Genomic DNA, 19,009 nt, shown 5'->3' with positions numbered 1-19,009 from the left:
CTGCAGAGACAAATTGAGAATTGTTATTAATAGATAATTTAGTACACTGGAAAAATTAGAAGGATATAAACATCAACAGATTTTAAGAGATGAATAAGGCTCCATCCTGATTTAAAACCCTTGCCTCTAAATGAGGCCCTTCAGAGGTCTGACACTGTAGTAATATTTTCCAACTAGAACGTACAGTTAAGCTTAGTTGGCCGAAATGGTTTTAGACAACCAAAGAGAGTCAAATGTAAAAGTTTGTGCTGTGCTTTGCATATACTCAAAAAGCTCCAAGATTTCTGGACTCCCACTAATGTAACCCAGGAGCATGCCACAAAAAGACTGCAGAAGGAGGCTAGGAAGTGACAGAATCCCCTCATTATTAGTAAATGAATTCCCTTTTAACCAGTTGGCCTAAATTTGTTATAAGATAGAACAGGATCCAAAGTGAGCCATTACTGTCAGCACTGCAGCACAGGGAAAGGAAAGGCTCACTCAGCAGAGACATAGCTATCTGCTTGTGTTGTGCTAAACAGGAGGAAGGAGTGGGGTGGAGAGCAGGACCTGGAGTCAAAATAACTGCCATTTTCTTATTCTGTGGTATTCTTGGGCAATATACAAAGGCTTCTTACATTAAAAATTGGAAAATCTGATCTCTGCCTCGCAGTGGAGAAGTGAGAATATATGTGAAAAATCTTTGTAAACTAAATATAAACAAAAAATAACATGCATTAAGATGCCAACTAAAATATTAACACAGCTGTAGCCACCAGTCTATCTAGTGAAAGACTGAAAGTACTGAGGATTTTTGGATTTAGGCAGAATTATACAGACTAAAGATAAAACAATGAACTGGATAGAAAAAGGAAAATCTTTACATTAGACGTAAGCAGAACTGCAATCTGTTTTTTGGTGAACAAATGGAGGACTTTGCCTACCATGATCAGATAATGGTGAGAAAGTTTCATTTATCTAATATTTTAATATTTATTTTCTTGTATGTGCTCACAAGGCTTACTTGCTTATATTTAAAGAAAAAAAATCCTGAGAAAGGAAGGGACTTAAAGTGGAAGACACCAGGACCCGACAAGATGACCTTGTTTTTTAACTGCAAAAACAACTCAGCTATAACACTTGGCTTCATTTGTAGGTTATACAGTGATGAATTTTATTCTAAATGAAAATTAATATGCTTGAACCATCTATGTAGCTACTTTCAAATGTAAGAGAATTGTGTTGTATCTTTTTTAAAAAAAAATTATTCCTGTCAATATGTGCTTTTAAAAGAGGGACTTTTATTAAGTTCTTGATCTAAGGTGAGAGGGTTAGTTCAGTATTTCACCTATTCTTAATCAGAACTTCACCCACACCTCAACAATAAAATTTAAAGATAAAACTCTTTTCAAACAAACTATTTCTCCTTTGACTATTTCAATAATCTACACTTGAAGAAAGACTTCTGTTTGCCTCTCTTGTACTTGTTGAAATCCAGATGTGGCAGCTTTTGCTATCATATCACAAGCATCAAAAAGCCACCCTCACCTGATGCTTGGCCATCTCCAATCCTTCCAAAATCACTGTCTTAAAGTGTTCCTCCTTGTCCTGTGGAAGGAAAGAGTAGAACTCATAGCCTTTGTTCCAGTAAATGTATGTTTGGCCTTGAAGACCTTGTTTAAAGTAATTTGGATGGGAAAATGTTTACAACCCAAACAGTTTTCTTATTCTGTGGGGTACGTTTTAGCAAAAGACTGTTATATTCATCAGTTAAATGGGAAGGTGTCTTATAAAAATTCATTACCAGTGAGATGGAAGAGGTGAGTACACGTGCTTGGGGTCATATATAATTGCTTTGCCTCTGGATTTGTTGCCATTTTTCCAGAAATGTAATTGACATCAAAGTGTGAAAGTACATAGCAGTCCTATGCTAAACTCTGGACCCAACTTTTCATACTCATCTCTGACCTTTAATTCAGCCCCGAAAGAAGCAACTGGCATTTTAAAACAAGTTTTTCATGTCCTTCAAGTACAACCTCCTTTTTAATCATTTTTTTCCATTCCATTTCCATAGTTAGTGGACTGTAGTTTAGAGCTGTTGCCTGAATATGGGACTCCAGAACACTGGAACATTTCTGAGCATTCAAAGCACATACTGCAAACTAGGACTCGTAAAATAGGCTGGATCATTCCCAAATTGTACAACTTATTTTTGAAAATTGAATACAAGAGAAAATATGACAAAAGATTTGTTAACAGGGCCCCAGCATGCCAATTTCACTACTGTTTCTTTCTTAGGCAAGGAACTATAATCATCCTGATACACACTTAAAGACATGATAAAAATATATTTATCATTTTATCTTCTATGCTTGCTTTATAGTATACATTTAAAGTCAATTTCCAGGGAAGCGGACTTGGCCCAATGGATAGGGCGTCTGCCTACCACATAGGAGGTCCGCCGTTCAAACCCCGGGCCTCCTCGACCCGTGTGGAGCTAGCCCATGCACAGTGCTGATGTGTGCAAGGAGTGCCTGCCACGCATGGGTGTCCCCTGCCTAGGGGAGCCCCACGTGCAAGGAGTGCACCTTGTAAGGAGAGCCACCCAGCACGAAAGAAAGTGCAGCCTGCCCAAGAATGCTGCTGCACACGTGGAGAGCTGACACAAGAAGATGACACAACAAAAAGAAACACAGATTCCCGGTGCCGCTGATAAGGATAGAAGCAGTCACAGAGGAACACGCAGCGAATGGACACAGAGAGCAGACAACTGGGGGGGGGGGGGGAGGGAAGGGAGAGAAATAAATAAAAAATCTTTAAAAAATAATAAAGTCAATTTCCATTTTTCCCCCTTGAGTTTCTCTAAGTAGATGCTTTATACTTTTGAGTTCCTTCACTATTCTAGTAAAGACAGATTAATTTAGAGCAGTGTTTATTATAAAACTGGAGGTGTGGGGAAGGGAGGGTCTTAAAATCTATTTAATGAGTCATGATCAGCATTAAAAAACAATAGAAACTACAAAAGAAAATATACTATAATGTGTACTAGGGACAAGAATTGTTTTGTAAGAAACTTTAGATTCAGCTATATAACTATTGGGTCAGGATATGAAATGCATTTCTTACTATAAATAAAAATCACTGATTTAGAAAATGAATTTTTAGCATGTACATTCTGCCCCATGGGTAAACAGAATGATAATACTAATTATTGCCCTTTATTTTACTGATTAAAATACAAATGAAGGCAAATGTGGTCCCTAAAATTTCATGAAGCTAAATATTAAAATTCAGTGTATCAGCTGGCTGACAAGTATTGTAGTAATTAGGTATACTCAACTCTTTCAAAAATAATATTCTTTTTAAAAAGGAAAAAGTACACAATTTATAGGTTAGCTTAGATATGATCACTGAGAAGTCTGTCAAACAACAGCACATAACAGTTGAAGTTGCTTAAATAAGTACACAATTAGTGGGGAATGTATGTTAATTGGTTCCCTATTAAGTTTTTAAAAAAAAATTTGTATGATAATCATACTCCTTTAAAATATACACAATTTTTTTTAATGTCTAGGAATAGTAGGTTCATGGACATTTATTCTCATAAGTAGACATTTGTTTTCAAAATGGCTGAAATAGAAAATGTCCTTGGTTCCCCATGAAGTATTTATAAGGGCATCGCCAATGCAACACATAGTTACATAAAAACAAATAATAAAAAGAATGCAATACCTTTGCCCTTTTCCGAAGAAGTTTTGCTAAGCGTACCACATAAGGCTTAAATTCTCGCTGATGTATGCCCTGCCTTCTGACTTCCAAACCTGAATCATCTGAGACTTCTGGAATGAATGCCCAACGGTACCTTTGTATGGAAGAATTGACATCAACATCAGTATGACAACTTTGTGCCATCTAGGACACTCTGCATAATGTAGTAGAAAGATCACGGCCTCTACTTACATGGATTCAAATGCCAGCTCTGCCCCTTGTAACCCTGTCACTTGGGCATGTGTCTCAATCTCTTTGAGCCTTTTCTTCTTCATTGATAAATAAGGATACTATTAACTACTTCTGAATAAATGAATGTGAAAAGTGCTCATCACAACACACATGCTCTGTAATATGGAGCTAGTTTTTTTTCATGAACACAAAAATATTCAACACATTTTCCTTTCTCATTAGTTAATAGGCAAAAGTTCTTAAAAGGAAATTGCTTTTATTTAGTTATTTCTTGGCACTATAACAGAATCCAATGTATACTTGGCCAAATGTTACCTAACTACATGGGAACAAAGAAAAAGCTGAAAGAATTTAATAAAAATATAAGTAGGGCTTCTTTCAGATCTCCCCTGTATTTTCCAGTTTTTGCTTTCATTTCTTTCTTTAAGAAGTAGTAGTAGTATCTGAACATGTGGATAATATTCAAAGAGTATAAAAATACATCCAGAGAAAGGATGCACTCCCATCCCAAGGGTCCATCAGTGTCACCAGTTTCTTGTTTAGCCATCTAGAGAGTTTATGCATACAAAAGCACATATCCATACAACCAGGTCCCTTCCATTTAAAACAAGATCATAACGTGACTGATGCTTGTTTTTATTTATTTACACATCTTGGAGATCATTCCATTCCATATAAAGCTGCTCTATTCTTTTTAACAGATGCATAGTACTCCGGTGTTAGAAGGTACTTTAATCAGTCTCCTAGATTGTCCAATCTCTTGCTGTTACAAAAAGTGCCACAATGGATACTGTTAAATCATGATTATTTTTGTGCACAACTGGAAGTGTAGCTGTAGGATAAATCCTTGAATGTAGCAGAATTAAAGAGGATGTATATTTTAAATTTTGGTATATAATGTTCTTCCTAGAGCAATGAAAAGTATACTTTCTATCACCTTTGTGAATATAAGCATCCTGGTTAATGTTGGCCACTTTCTTACAATTTTGCTTAATATTTTCTGAACTTGTCCAGGAGTAGCATTATTTTAATAGCTACCCAAGCACTGAAATTCATCAAGAGATAGACTATATTTTCAAATGCAAAAAAAAAAAAAAAAAAAAGGAATGAAATCATCAAATAATTTCTAGTTCTTAAATTTAATGAAAAGTAAGGCTGTGCAACAAGAGCTTTTGGAGATTTAAGCATATACAAGTATAGAAGAAAGATTATGTATTTGTTATCTTACTCTTCATCATGTTGTTATACCATTCCAGAGGAATGATTTAACACAATATGTATAAAATGTAAAAATGTATAAACACATAAATACATTCTGATCTTGTGGATAAATTCTTAAATTATCTTAGTTACATTTTGGTAGAATAATTTTTTATATAGTTCATTATTTTTAAAATATAGATATGAAAAACCACAATTAAATATTTTTAGTACTTAGTAACAAGGTATTGTAAGAATTTAATTTTCTAAATTTTCACCCTGCTCCTCTCTGCCATCACCCTAGTCCAATCTATTATCATTTGAAATAAAGCAGCCTCTTTGATTCTAGTTGTGCCATCTCTAGTCCTTTCTCCACACTATATAATCAAAGTAAACCTTCTAAAATACAAGTCTGATAACATCACTTCCTTCCTTAAAAGGCTCCAACAGTTTCCCACTATCCTTAGGATAGTCCAAATTCTTTGATATAGCTTACAAGGTCTTAGATGATTTGTCCCTTTGCATTCTCTTTTCTCAACACCCTGATTCAGACAATCCAGGTCTGCCCCTGCTTCTTAAGTCTTCACACTGCAACAACCTCATTCTTCACCAACTCAGTTTAAATCTTCCTTAGGGCCTGCTTTGACCCTCCAACTTAGAAGAGAACTCTGCTGTGTGACCTCACAGCACCCTGTACATCCACTATCATAAGGTTAATCATGTGTTTAACCATATGACTCAATTTATTGATGGAATAGGATATTAATTTTAATATAAATACATCAACCATTTACTTCTAATAACTGTGATACCTATCCACCCCCATCGAAAGAATTACAGTCTAATTATGGAAACTGAATATTCACCTTACACAAAGAACTTTTACATGTTTTAGATGTTAGTGACCAAAGCAAATGTTTTTTTCTTAAAAATTCACTTAATATCCTTTTACTTACATTTGAAATTGAGGAAGATTTTCAGAGGGCAGTGCCAGAGCCAAATCCAAAAATTTGCAAGCAGAGAGATAGAGGTTTAACCATCGCTGGCTATTATATGAAGTAGAAAAGCCATTACCTCCTGTATAGGTTGTCTCCAGACCAGCCACAGATGGGCCTGAAGTCCTGCAAGCAGGAGACAATGTTGTCAGCAGCTGTACTAGTTTATTCACAGGTAATTTCTGGAAAATCTCAGAGTGCTAGCTAATATTATTCATAACAGTTTTGAAATTAGCATATCTGTAACTGTTAAGTAAGGCTGTGAACTAACTTTTGCTATTTTCAAATAAAAAAATTCACTTTCATTAAATGTTAAAAATGTAGAACTATAGTAACTAATTAACATCACACTAAATAAGTATAAAAATACACATTTGTAGATCCAAGAAACTCCAGTCTGCAAAGATGGGGGGAAAGCTTTTTATAATAATAAATATATATATCTTAGTACAGAAGACTATTTGTAAACCTAGCACTAAGGGAGAATAAAATGCATTAAAAATAAATAGCCTTAATGAAAATTTTTTAAGTTTGCAAATTTATTTGTAAAAATATTCCTGCTTATAAATTTCTTAAATTATGGATTTCTGTATAAAATCCCTGCTTAAATAAACTGCCTCTACTAAAAAGAATAAAATTATGGTACATTAAATTGGGATCATTCTGGAACACCTTGCTTATAGGCTACTTGCTATAATAGGTTTTGCTGTATGTTGCAGTGTTTTGGGGGCCAGATCTGACCTACCGAAACCAAAATAGCCAATGGGACTGACATAATGCTATTGTTATTACTTTAAATTAAATTTGTCAAGAGGTCAAAGGTCATAAATGTCAATAATTTAGTCCAGTCTAAAATGCTTATGGAATAAGTAAAACTACATTGTATTCAAAACAATCAACTTGATAAGGGACTAAATGTATAAAGCATTCAAATGAAACAGTATATAAACTCTCCCAGTAGAGCAACATTCTGGATGATTTCAGGATATTAAAAACTAACAAGAGGGAAGCAGACTTGGCCCAATGGATAGGGTGTCTGCCTACCACGTGGGAGGTCCGCGGTTCAAACCCCGGGCCTCCTTGACCCGTGTGGAGCTGGCCCATGCGCAGTGCTGATGCGTGCGAGGAGTACCATGCCACGCAGGGGTGTCCCCCGCGTAGGGGAGCCCCACGCGCAAGGAGTGCGCCCCGTAAGGAGAGCCGCCCAGCGCGAAAGGAAGTGCAGCCTGCCCAAGAATGGCACCACACACACGGACAGCTGACACAGCAAGATGATGCACAAAAAAGGAAACACAGATTCCCGGTGCCACTGATAAGGATAGAAGTGGTAGCAGAATAACACACAGCAAATGGACACAGAGGAGCTGACAACTGTGGGGGGAGGGGAAGGGGAGAGAAATAAATAAAAAATAAATCTTTGAAAAAAAACACTAATAAGAAAACATTGAATTACATATTACCGTGAAATATCTTCATCAGCAGTGAGTTCCTGCTCCATCAGTAAAAATACCTGTACCTGAAGACCATGGAATCAATTTTAAATGTTTGTTAAAAATGGATATTTACTACTACTTTCAAGTTATCTTTATGCTGTATTTTCATGAAAATTAAAACAAATTTTAATTTTTTTATTTAATATTTAATTAAATGTTTATTTTACATCTTCAGGATCATTTAAATTATCTTTAGTTTCTGAAAGTAAAACTGCAAATTTAGAAGCAGAGTCTTACTAATAATTTGGCAAAAGTCCAGGGAGATGAAATCAGGCTTTTGTTTCAATGATTATGGAGCTTATTATAAACAACAGTTTGTTATAAAGACAAAACAAAATAGCAAAATATCAAGGCACATTTCTTTGTGAGGAAATTAAAAAATGAGAGTGTGCAGAGATATAGATTCCTTTCCTTTATTCATCCTCCTTTCTGTCACCTCACACATCATTCAGATGAAGGTTTCTGGGTACGGTTTGGGGAAGGGGCTGGAATGGTGTACATAGGACTTGGGAAGGTTTATTGTTTGGAAAAGCTTTGTGGAAGTCTTGCTGAAGGACGCTTAACTTGGATAAGTCCTTCACCTCAAAAGTGAATATATATGTCTTATGTCAGTCCATCTAAATCTAGTTAAACCATCTCTATCATTCCAGAGAGGTAGAACCAGACCTGGCAACCATGACAAAGTTAAAAATTTTGCCTAGAAGAGACTGAAGTAAACCACATCAGATGAAGTAATAATTCAGAACAATGAACTAGTCATGTAGGTGGCCTAACTGGAAGCTTAAGCTATATGACAGTGGATGGTTTAACTTTTTTTCAACTGTAAAAATTGTCAGTAATTACCTAGAGTTCAATTCTCTTCCAAGATTAGTTTGTATCCAGTAAGCACACAAAAACTGATCACACTGTTTTAAAATTTACATTTATAACCCAACTGAACTAAAATTAACTCACAAGTTCTGTAATCATGGTAGGCCAAAGTGAGGTAAGATGTTGTGGAGACATTCTTAAAAGTAACACTCTGAAAAACAGGAACACTTGAGAGTGAAGAGTTGGAACCTGGGGCAAACGGAGACTCTCAACCAATCTCTCTGAAAGAATGCAGTAATATTTTCAATACTAAATAATTTGGACCATTAACTTATAAAACTTTTCTATATCATCTAGTTCAATACTTTCCAAAATACTGTGGTGAAGGACCAACATATCTATTTTTTAAATTTCCAATCTGTTATGGATTGATACTTTCAGAAAAAAACAGTAAAAATGAATTACGGGAGGGGAGTAGATGTAGCTCAAGTGGTTGAGCACCTGCTTCCCATGTATGAGGTCCCAGGTTTGATCCCCAGTACCTCCTGAAAAAAAAAAAAATTACTGGAAAAATGAAATTAAAGAAAAAAGACATACAAAATACAAACACCATATTCTTATTAGATTTAACAGATTCTATCCAATTGTTATAAAAGTTTAAAATGCTTACTCTAAATTTCTGTATTTATCCTATCACGGATGGGACTGCAGACTAGTACTGGTCCATGGACCACACTTTGAATAGCACTGACCTAGTCAACTTAAAAAAAAAAATTCACACATTGTGCATGATGTACAGTTGACATTAGGTATAATGGGAATGGAAAGAAGGAATCATGTGTTCTCTGAGGGAAGAGAAATAATCTCACTAGAAAGATGGCAATTGCCATTCCTAGCCCAGTTCCCCTGTCAGCTAATGAGGCTTGAGACTGATTTAGGCAGTGTGGGATCTGTTGGCTGGAAGCAGGTCTGTTCTGGGTAAAGTTCCTTCCACTGTGGAACTATTTGGTGGCATGGAGTCATGATGAGTGCACTGGTATCCTGGATACAGAGGGAGACCAAATCCATTGAATGAAGATAATAAAAAACCTTATACAATCTCTTTCGCATCCTCCAAACTATAGACCCTTAAATGTTACTTCTAGTCAAAATTTTCTGGCTATCCTCTGTAAGAAAACACTAACATCTGCCCATAGCAAAAGAGATTTATACCTTATCCTCAAACATGAATAACTAGGGAATCCAAACCAAAGAGCAAGATAGAGACCACAGTTAGGCAAGTCCAACCAATTCAGTGTTTGATTTCTTTTAGATAACTGGTCATGATGATTTTTGTTTAAAAATTTAGAGCATATTTCTAAATCCAGGGCATTCCCCACTGAGCTCCCTAAACTTGGTAGTGGATAGTTCACTCTTAAAATTTACGGAAAGTATTTTCTAAGGAATAAAAAACCCCTATAGTTTGGAATACAGGGGGAATAGTTTTTCACTGCTTACCTTGTATATCAGGAAGATACTTCTGGTACTGGTCAATTTCACTGCTAAAAATAGCAAATGCTAATCTTTTGAGAAGCATGGCTCTCTGTTCTAGCTCCACATCACGGTTTGCAAAGAGATTAAGTGAACTGCTTTGAGCCACAGCCACCCGAGCTGAAAAAAGAAAGCAAGAGAAAGACTGTAATACAGCTATTCATCTAACAACCTGAAAAGGTATTATTCTAGTACTGCTTGTTAAAAATGGCTAAAAATGCTCTGCGACATTCAAGAGTGAGAGGATCTTGGAGGACTTGGGGTTCATCTCTGGGACAGGAGGGCTGGCAAAAAGCTTTAGCATTTACAAGCCAGAAGACAAAGGGGAAATTTGTAATTTGGAAAGAGAGGAAAGTTTATAACTGGGTTTCAGAAGGTAAAGCCCCTAACAATATCATTTTATAAAGACCTACTGATCTTTCCTTTCTAATGTCTTATCATTCACCCTCTGTCTTACTCTACTGCTGCAACACTCTTATTTGCTGATCCTTGAAGTCACCAGACTTATTCCCACCCCAAGGCCTTTGCATTTTTGTTCCCCATGACTGGTATATCTGCCCCTGTGCCTTTTCATGGATGGTTTCTTTAGTTTCGGCTCAAATATCTGTTCTTTAAAGAGGCCTTTCAAGATCCTCTTATCCAAAGTGGTACCCTTTCAGTTAAAATCTACCACATCACCTTATTTTTTCTTTCAATTTTTAAATTTCCCTCACAACTTCTCCTTGAAACAATCTTATTTGTTAATGGTTAGCATAATTCCTGGCCCAGTGTGGTCTTTTAAAAAATTTTTGTTGAATAGATTAATTTGCACCTTACAATAACCCTGTGAAGTACACAGAAAAGGTAACACGTTTCCCCTTTTCCAGATGAGGAAACTGCAGCTTGGATTAAACAATTTACACAGAATCTTAGTGAGTCAGGCAATTTCATTTTTTAATTAACTTTCTAACTTTTAAAAAATATCAAGGTAACTTTTATTTCAGGTGAAATACTATATGGAACCCTAATGTAGAAAACCTATCAAGATAGAGTAGAAGGAGGGTAGAGGGAGTTTCTGAAATCTTTTTTTTTTCACTGTGGCATCCAGTTTCTATTCACAAAGAAAAAGCTCCAGTCCATCTTTTAATTTTTTTTTGAAAAATTCCTGACATTACAGAACTAAACTGAAATGTATTAATATTCCACTCTTACATTTCCATGACAAACAGGAAAAAAAAAATTTTCTGAAATCTTGACCTCTTTCTTCCTTCATAGAAGATAAGTAGAGCACCAGAGAATTAATGTGACTAGTCTGATAATTGCCTGTCTTTCTCTGCCTGTCAGTCTTTCGTTTTTTTCAGTAATAATTTATTAAGTACTTGTTATGTGCCAGATACTATTCTGTGTGCTGGAAAAACAATTTACAGTCAAGTTAGGCATGACCCCTTCTTCCCACGACTTGCCCTAAAAGGACTACAAGTTTTACTTATTATTTATCACTAAATTGTTCTCTGTAAGTTTTAACATTTATATGTCTAGAAGATACTAAATATAACTTGACAAAGGGCTAATTTAGTACAGATAAGAGCAAAATGATTGATAAAAAATGATTCATGTATAGGAAAGACAGTACTTGTCTTTCTTTCCTAAGTCATCTCATAATACTCACTCATCAAATCTCTAAATGTTGTTTTATCATGTGTCATCAGATTGTCCATAATTGCTCTCCAACTGAAAGAGACAATGATTATGATATATAGTTAAGATTTTGTTGCTGTTATTGTTAAAGAAACAGTGTTCTACTTTGTGAGATAGTAGTTGATTTAAACAGAATTTGTAAGACATCTGATCATAAAGAATAAAATAAAGACAATGACTTACTGATTAACACAAGAAGCATCCATCTGAAAGAAACTGGGATCCATGAAGAGGTCAAAGGCTTCTTTTTTCCAAGCTCTTCGTGTATACTGATATCCACTAAGACTGCTAAGCAGCTGAACACAGGCTCGATAACTAGGGGCATTATGTGCGCTATTAGGAAAAAAAAAACACCTTAATCTACATATTATAATATTAATCATTATATTAAGTTATACATAGTGTTTGCATTTATATAAGATAACACATGAAGCCATGAAGAAAAAGCACTGTGAGAGAAATAATATCTAAATAACCTTTTTTATCCTTATAACACAAGGTAAAAATCATGATGTTTTATGGTAACTCTGAAAGTGGTAATAAGGGAACACAATTTGTTTCTAGCAGTCTATAAAATACTTAATAACTCCATTTAAATAATATACCTATGATTTCGGAGGTAGGGCACAACATAATGCATAATATTTACAAGCAATGGAATAACCCGTTCCTTTTCATCACTGTAGAAAACCATATCCAAAAGATGGGCCAAAACCTATAAGAGATAAGAAATCACATGAAGTATAATCAATGAGCTGAAACTGACATCATCCAAAGGCACTGATTTTTGGTCTGATTTAAGGTCTAGAATACCTTAAAATAAAAGAAATCTAAATTTAGGGAAGCGGACTTGGCCCAATGGATAGGGCATCTGCCTGCCACGTGGGAGGTCTGCGGTTCAAACCCCAGGGCCTCCTTGACCGGTGTGGACCTGGCCCATGCGCAGTGCTGATGCGCGCAAGGAGTGCCGTGTCACACAGGGGTGTCCCCTGCGTAGGGGAGCCCCATGCGCAAGGAGTGCACCCCGTAAGGAGAGATGCCCAGTGTGAAAGAAAGTGCAGCCTGCCCAAGAATGGCACCACATACACACAGAGCTGACACAACATGATAACGCAACAAAAAGACACAGATTAACACACAGCGAATAGCCACAGAGAGCATACACTGGGGGGGAGGGGAGGAGGAAGGGGAGAGAAATAAAAAATAAATTAAAAAAAAAAGACAGTAAAAATATATTTAAAAAAAAATCTAAAGTTAGACCTCCCTAACTCATCTTTATATTAATGATTTTGGTCACCATTTGCTTTTATGTCCATTATAACTACAGTATATAAACATGGGCACATTTTATTATTTCCAACTGAGAAAAAGGGAAGTACAGAAAAAGAGAGATTAAGAATTTTTTAATATAACACAGTGAGTAAACAGGAAATGTAGGGCTGGAAACTCAGTATTCTCTTTCTCTGACTTTTAAAAGATGACTTGGAAAAAAACAAAATGAATTGGGGTGCTCAAGTCCAAACCCTGTCAATTAATATCTATTTAGCCTTAGTTGTGTTATTGTTTGTGAGAGTTAATATCCACATCTTTAATGGGGAACTAAAGATGACCCACAAGGCTGTATAATAGTATATAAAAAAGAGCATGACTACTGATGTAGATAAAGATATTTGGTAAATTATAAAACACTTTATAGTGGCAGAAATCATTTTACCACCTTCACCCATCCCCACATATTGCAATATACAAAAGCACTTTTTAATAGTGTGTAAGGGATTGGGAAAAACATCCAAAGTTATTATAAGTAATATTAAACAAACTAAACAATCCAAATACAGACAGGGTCAAAACTTTGTATTGGTTAATTCTATTTAGTTATTTCTAGAAGTACAAAATGGTTTTTCAAAATTAAAATCTCCTTTGTAAGAATTAACCCCTAATATTTATCATATGAAACTATTTATTTGAAAGTTCATGTGAAAAAACTTGATAATATTTACCTCAGAAAGTAATGTCAATGCATGAACACTATATACAGAGGGAGTTATGTTTGAAGTTTCCATTGCAGGTGATAACATATCTAAAAAGAGAAAAGACAGGAAAAACAGAGATACAATTAAGTCTTCTCCCACTGAAAGAAAGTCACCAGGTAAACACAAGAAAAGGGATGATTTTATGGTACCTATAGTGCTAGATTAAATAATTTGAGTGAATACATGCTTGTAAATATAAACCTAAATGTTTAAGAGGAATACCTTCAACATCAGATTCCAAATTGGTTCCATCCACCATTATTTTGGGAGAAGGCTTAACTTCAAGATTTCGTCGTAACCATGTTGTCTGTTCCAAAGAAGAACCAGCAATTGCACCAATTGCATCCACTATTTTATGAGTCACATCCTAAAGAAATAAGAACCATGAGTAAACATACTATCATACCACAGTTATGAACTTTTGTTGTTCAGATTTTTGGTAACATATTTTACGAAACATTGATTTTCATAGAATCATGGATTGTTAAAAGTTGGAAGGAACTTCATGAATGATCTTATCTGACTGTCCCCTTTTAGAGATGAGGGCCCCAAGAACCAGAATTTTGGCAATGTTACAGCCCTCAAGTCTAATGCCTTACCTGAAGGTCTCTTTGATCTTTTTTATTTTCCAAACTAGGGTTTTTCATAATAAACTCATTCAGAACCCTAAAAAGGGCCAAAGAGAAAAACAGAAACAAGCAGTATTATTCTGAAGAAGATGATGCAATTTAATTTCTCACAGTGACAAGTGGCTTTGTGGCCTCAATTTCTATTTTTAACTATGATAATTACCTATAACATACATATTCATACATATATACATATGTATATGAAAAACATACACATATGCATGAAAAGCAGCATTATTTGTAAAAGCAAAAGACTGGAAAGAACCCAAATGTCCAGCAAATGCAGAAGATGTAAACTGGTATGCTCATACGATGAAATACTAAATAGCAATGAAAATTAATAAATTATGGGTACATTAAATTACATGGGTGAGTCTCGCAAATGCATGTTGAAAGAAACTAGATGCAAAATAACATATTTACATATACATATAGTTGAAAAACATGGCAAAATTTATCTATTGTGTTAGAAGTTATATTTGGGGAGCACGGAAAGGATCAAGATTGGAAGGGGGCCTGCAGAGACAGGTATTGTGATTATATAGTTGGTGTGTTCATTTTATAATAAATCAAGTTGTGCACTTACGATCTATATATTTTTCTGTCTTTCATATACTAATAAAAATGTTAAAAAACCCTCAATCTTAAATTTTAACATAGAAATGATTTATTACCATTTCTATATATGTATAAATAATAGGTTTAAAATACTTCACAAATGAAAAGGCTGTTTTCCACTTTTCCATTGTTTACTGAAATTCTACTCAGTATTATTTTGACTGATTTTATTAAGAGAAATATACACATAAATTACTTCCAAACTAATATGTGTAAAGCATTACTGAAGAGTAACCTTTATATTGATTTATATTTTGTAATTAGGAAATGTTTGACCAAAAAAACAAAAAAAGTTAACCACTAGCAATTTTAAAAGAGAAACTAATTCAGGCTATAGTACCTGAAAATGTTTAACCTTTAACACTTAGTGATCAGAGAACACACATGTGGAGTAGAAGGTAGGACCCGTCATTATATGAGAAAGGAGAGGATAAGAGAAGGTGGGAGAGAAAGCAGAAAATCTTGCAGAGTAGAACGTACAAGTAAAAATGGATGGCCTTAATTTTTTAATGAAACTGAAGAACCTATATATACATTCTTTCTTTTGAGTTTTAAAACAACTCAGAGGTGGAGAGGTTAGGTAATACCCTTGCTTGACAGAAAAATAGCCTTAGAGAAGTTTATTGACATCCCCAAGGTCTCAGAGATAATCTAACTAGAGATTAGAAGAAAAATAAGAATCAGAGATCTTCATAAGAATGATTTTGGTTTCCAGTATCTACATTTACCTCTCATCACTAAAAATTATGCATACTCATTATCTTTATTTTTGATCCAGGAATTAAGGCACTGAGTCTACTGCTATTTTCACTGCACCTTCACTAGCTAAAATTCCTTTAGTTTTTAAATTTATGAAAATTTTCAAAATAGATAGCATGAGGGGCCAGGGGTCATCATGATCCCTGAATTTCTTGAGCAGGATAGCTAGTTCCCCTTGGTTGGTCTCAGTGTTACTCAGCTTGCTTACAACCTAATCGGCTCTTTTCAGTCTCTACCACTGTACTACCACCTCCTCTCTTCTTCCTGGCAGAAAACTAAATTCCCTTTACTTTGCCAGAAAACAAGAGGCCATCCCATCTTCTCTCTCCACTTTAAAATTTTCTAGATTGGTAGTTGCCAAGCTGGAATTGCTAGTACTCTTAAGGATGATATGGGTAGAAGCTAAGTCTACATATATGGAACTATACCTACACATAGAGAATCACTGTCAGAACTATAGAAGCTGACTAGAATGTCAAAGGTCTTTGCATTTGGTTGATTTATATCCATTCAGTGTGATAACATGTTGATTTTCACTGGCTCTTAATGACATCATTGGGCTGTTAGAGGTAATGTAACAAGGTTGGGAAAAAGTTTACTCTATATCCTTTCTTCCTCCCCCCCTTTTGTCTTCAGCAGTCCTTTTCAAACTTTAGTGTGCACATGAATCACTCAGAGATCTTGTTAAAATGCAAATTCTGATTTGGGAGATCTGGGGTAAAGTCAGAGATTCTATATTTCTAACAAGTTCCCAGGTGAAGCCACTGCTGCTGGTTGAAGGATCAAAGGCTGAGTAGCAAAGTTTTAGAAAAAAATGAATCTTCTTTTCTCACTCTTATACCTGCCATTCCCTTTCCCTATCTACTCCCAACTGTCTCTGGAATTTGGAGTTATCAATTAGCCACCTTCTTTCTAGGATCTTGTCTTTCATGCTCCACTTACATAGCATTTTCATTGGCCAGGCACTTTTATAAGAATTTAACAAATATGAACTAATTTTATCTTAATAACAACCTTATGAGGTTGATATTATTATCACCTCCATTTTACAGATGGAGAGATTAAATAATTTACCCAAGGCTGCATAGCTAATAAATAGAGGAGCCGAGATTAAACTCATGCAGAGAACAACTTCCAAGTCTGTGCTATTAACTACTCAACATTCTTAGGTATTTCTTACTATTGATGACAACTTCTAAATCACACCTCCTCATACTACCTTATCATCTCTTTCCTTTTATGATCAAATACCTTCAATGAATAATCCACAGTCACTTTCTCACTCTTCTGCTGTTAACATCTATGCCAGTTGCCCTACAAAACTCCTTTCTCCCCAATCACCAGTGCCTCCCCAAATCATCATAAATACAGCCTCTTATTATTTCTTACCTTCCTTAACCTCTTTTATTTTTTTCAGGAGGTACTGGAGATTGAACCCAGGACCTCACACATGTGAAGCAGGTGTGCAACCACTGAGCTACACCTGCTCCCCACTTAACCTCTTTTAATGTGTTAATCATAACTTTCCTTTGCTGTGGTAGAGTGAATATACATGATTTTCTTCTTTTTCCTTTGCTGGCGCCTTTTTCTTCTTCTTTGTCTGAAATCTAAACATTGACCCTCTCCTCTGCTCAGTCTATACACTATGCTGCCTCTGTGACCTCTGAACCTACCACCTCTGTTCCCTGAGCATGTATTTGTTGGTGACCTATTATGAACAAAGAATACTGGCAAGCAGAAAGCAGATACTACCCATGCCATTATGGTGCTTGCAGTTAAGTATAAGTAACTGGTATTATTCAAATAATCATACAACTTATTAACACACATCAGGAAACTCCAAGGCATAGAGGGAAAATGACTTTTCTATGCCTACTTATGTTCAGCATCCTGTTCAAGTGCCCCTTCTCAGTGAAGTTCCACTTCAGCCATTTCATTCTACTCACCTCCTTTCCTTTCAATCCCACCCCCGACCCCTAACAGTAACTACAGTTAACAGTTTCATGTTACCCTAACAGTAACTACAGTTAACAGTTTCATGTTATTGCATTTACATTTTGTGTATGTATAAACACACACAGTTTCCCCCTCTATTAAACAGGTGTCATATTACATAAATATTTCTGCACGTTAAGCATACTACGAGAAGGTAGATACAGCACATGCTCACCCAAAACATCTATTATCCAGCAATTAAGACAATGGACAAAATCTTTTTATTTGAAATAATATTTTTAAGTGAAATGGCTTACCCAAGTATAAGAAATTGCCCTGGGGCTGGAAGACTCAGCTGTATAGAATCTTTCAGAAGTACTAACAGTGATGCCCAGCTATCCACTAAATTGGGCACTGGAATTCTGCAAGATAAATATAGTTTATATATATAGAAAATCACAGTAAGCTTTAATTTTCTTTTACTCTTCCCACAGTCTTTATTTTCCTACTAATTTCTCTGAAATGTTCCTTATATTCTTATAAGCTATGACAGAACAAGATTCCTAAAAGCTTTATATTTTCTTTTAATATTATAGAAAAAAAAAACTAAACACATTTAAAGTACACAGTGCAATTTTTCAATCTAGAAATTTTGTATGGAAATCCCAATTTCTAATCACAAAGTAATATTCAATAGTAAAAAATCTCAGTTTAATTACTGCCATTACAGTTACCTACTCCCTGTATCTCTACTTCCCTCTTATATTAGCTCTTTTCCTTCACCTTCAGGTCTCCACCTCATTTTAGGGAGGCCTATTAGTCTATCCTGAACCTATAAACTAAGATTCTCTTTGTTTCAGCCTGATTTAAACCTAACACCTCCTGCATCTGCATTCATATTTTAGGCAGTCCTTTCTCCAAGTCACAACCAGTTTAAATACAATAAATAACCTAATTTTGTAAGTTTTAGCTATAGATCACAAATGGATACCAAGTTGGTAATTAAAATGGAATTATCCTATTGTGAAGATAAAGATTCAGGTTCTCAAGTAAGAAGTTATCTAAATTCAAATCAAGTAACTTCTGTTCAGGGGTCAGCTAAATGCAAAGCTGGAATACTATAACAACAAAAAGACACTTTCTCATCAGCATTCCTGACATTAAAAAAAAAAAAATCAGATTAGATTGCTACATATTCTCCTATAACAAAATAATAATGGAGTCAGAGGCAATATGCATGTTTCAAGTATAAACTTCCGTTTTTTCATTTCTATTTAAATGATTTTGCTTATAATTCAGTGTTTAATATCTAGCATATCATAAATAAACTGAAGCCTTTAGGTTGGTGGGATCTGCTTGGCTGGGTCATTAAGATGCCCATGGCTTGCACT

The 19,009-nt window shown here is 35.2% G+C and overlaps 1 protein-coding gene across 7 annotated transcripts in view; it reads right to left on the bottom strand.

The window, feature by feature from the left end:
* The window catches only part of DOP1A (DOP1 leucine zipper like protein A), a 138,696-nt gene that overhangs the window by 3,065 nt on the left and 116,622 nt on the right, over positions 1-19,009 (bottom strand). For 3 of the 7 annotated variants that reach the window (XM_058307086.2, XM_058307087.2, XM_071218577.1), the window contains 13 exons: positions 17,936-18,040; positions 14,277-14,343; positions 13,900-14,044; positions 13,645-13,724; positions 12,250-12,359; positions 11,828-11,977; positions 11,616-11,677; positions 9,935-10,087; positions 8,582-8,718; positions 7,595-7,650; positions 6,096-6,260; positions 3,712-3,841; positions 1,528-1,587 (listed from right to left, as the gene is read on the bottom strand). In XM_058307086.2, the coding sequence (XP_058163069.1) occupies positions 1,528-1,587; positions 3,712-3,841; positions 6,096-6,260; positions 7,595-7,650; positions 8,582-8,718; positions 9,935-10,087; positions 11,616-11,677; positions 11,828-11,977; positions 12,250-12,359; positions 13,645-13,724; positions 13,900-14,044; positions 14,277-14,343; positions 17,936-18,040 (1,420 nt within the window). The remainder of the gene's footprint in view (positions 1-1,527; positions 1,588-3,711; positions 3,842-6,095; positions 6,261-7,594; positions 7,651-8,581; positions 8,719-9,934; positions 10,088-11,615; positions 11,678-11,827; positions 11,978-12,249; positions 12,360-13,644; positions 13,725-13,899; positions 14,045-14,276; positions 14,344-17,935; positions 18,041-19,009) is intronic. The other 4 variants (XR_011650087.1, XR_011650088.1, XR_011650089.1 and 1 more) reach the window with 3 other exon arrangements.

This window comes from Dasypus novemcinctus, chromosome 11 (genome assembly GCF_030445035.2).
Source record: "Dasypus novemcinctus isolate mDasNov1 chromosome 11, mDasNov1.1.hap2, whole genome shotgun sequence".
Taxonomy (NCBI): domain Eukaryota; kingdom Metazoa; phylum Chordata; class Mammalia; order Cingulata; family Dasypodidae; genus Dasypus; species Dasypus novemcinctus.
The sequence above is the reverse complement of the archived record's forward strand: the minus strand, read 5'-3'. Positions and strand labels throughout refer to the sequence as shown.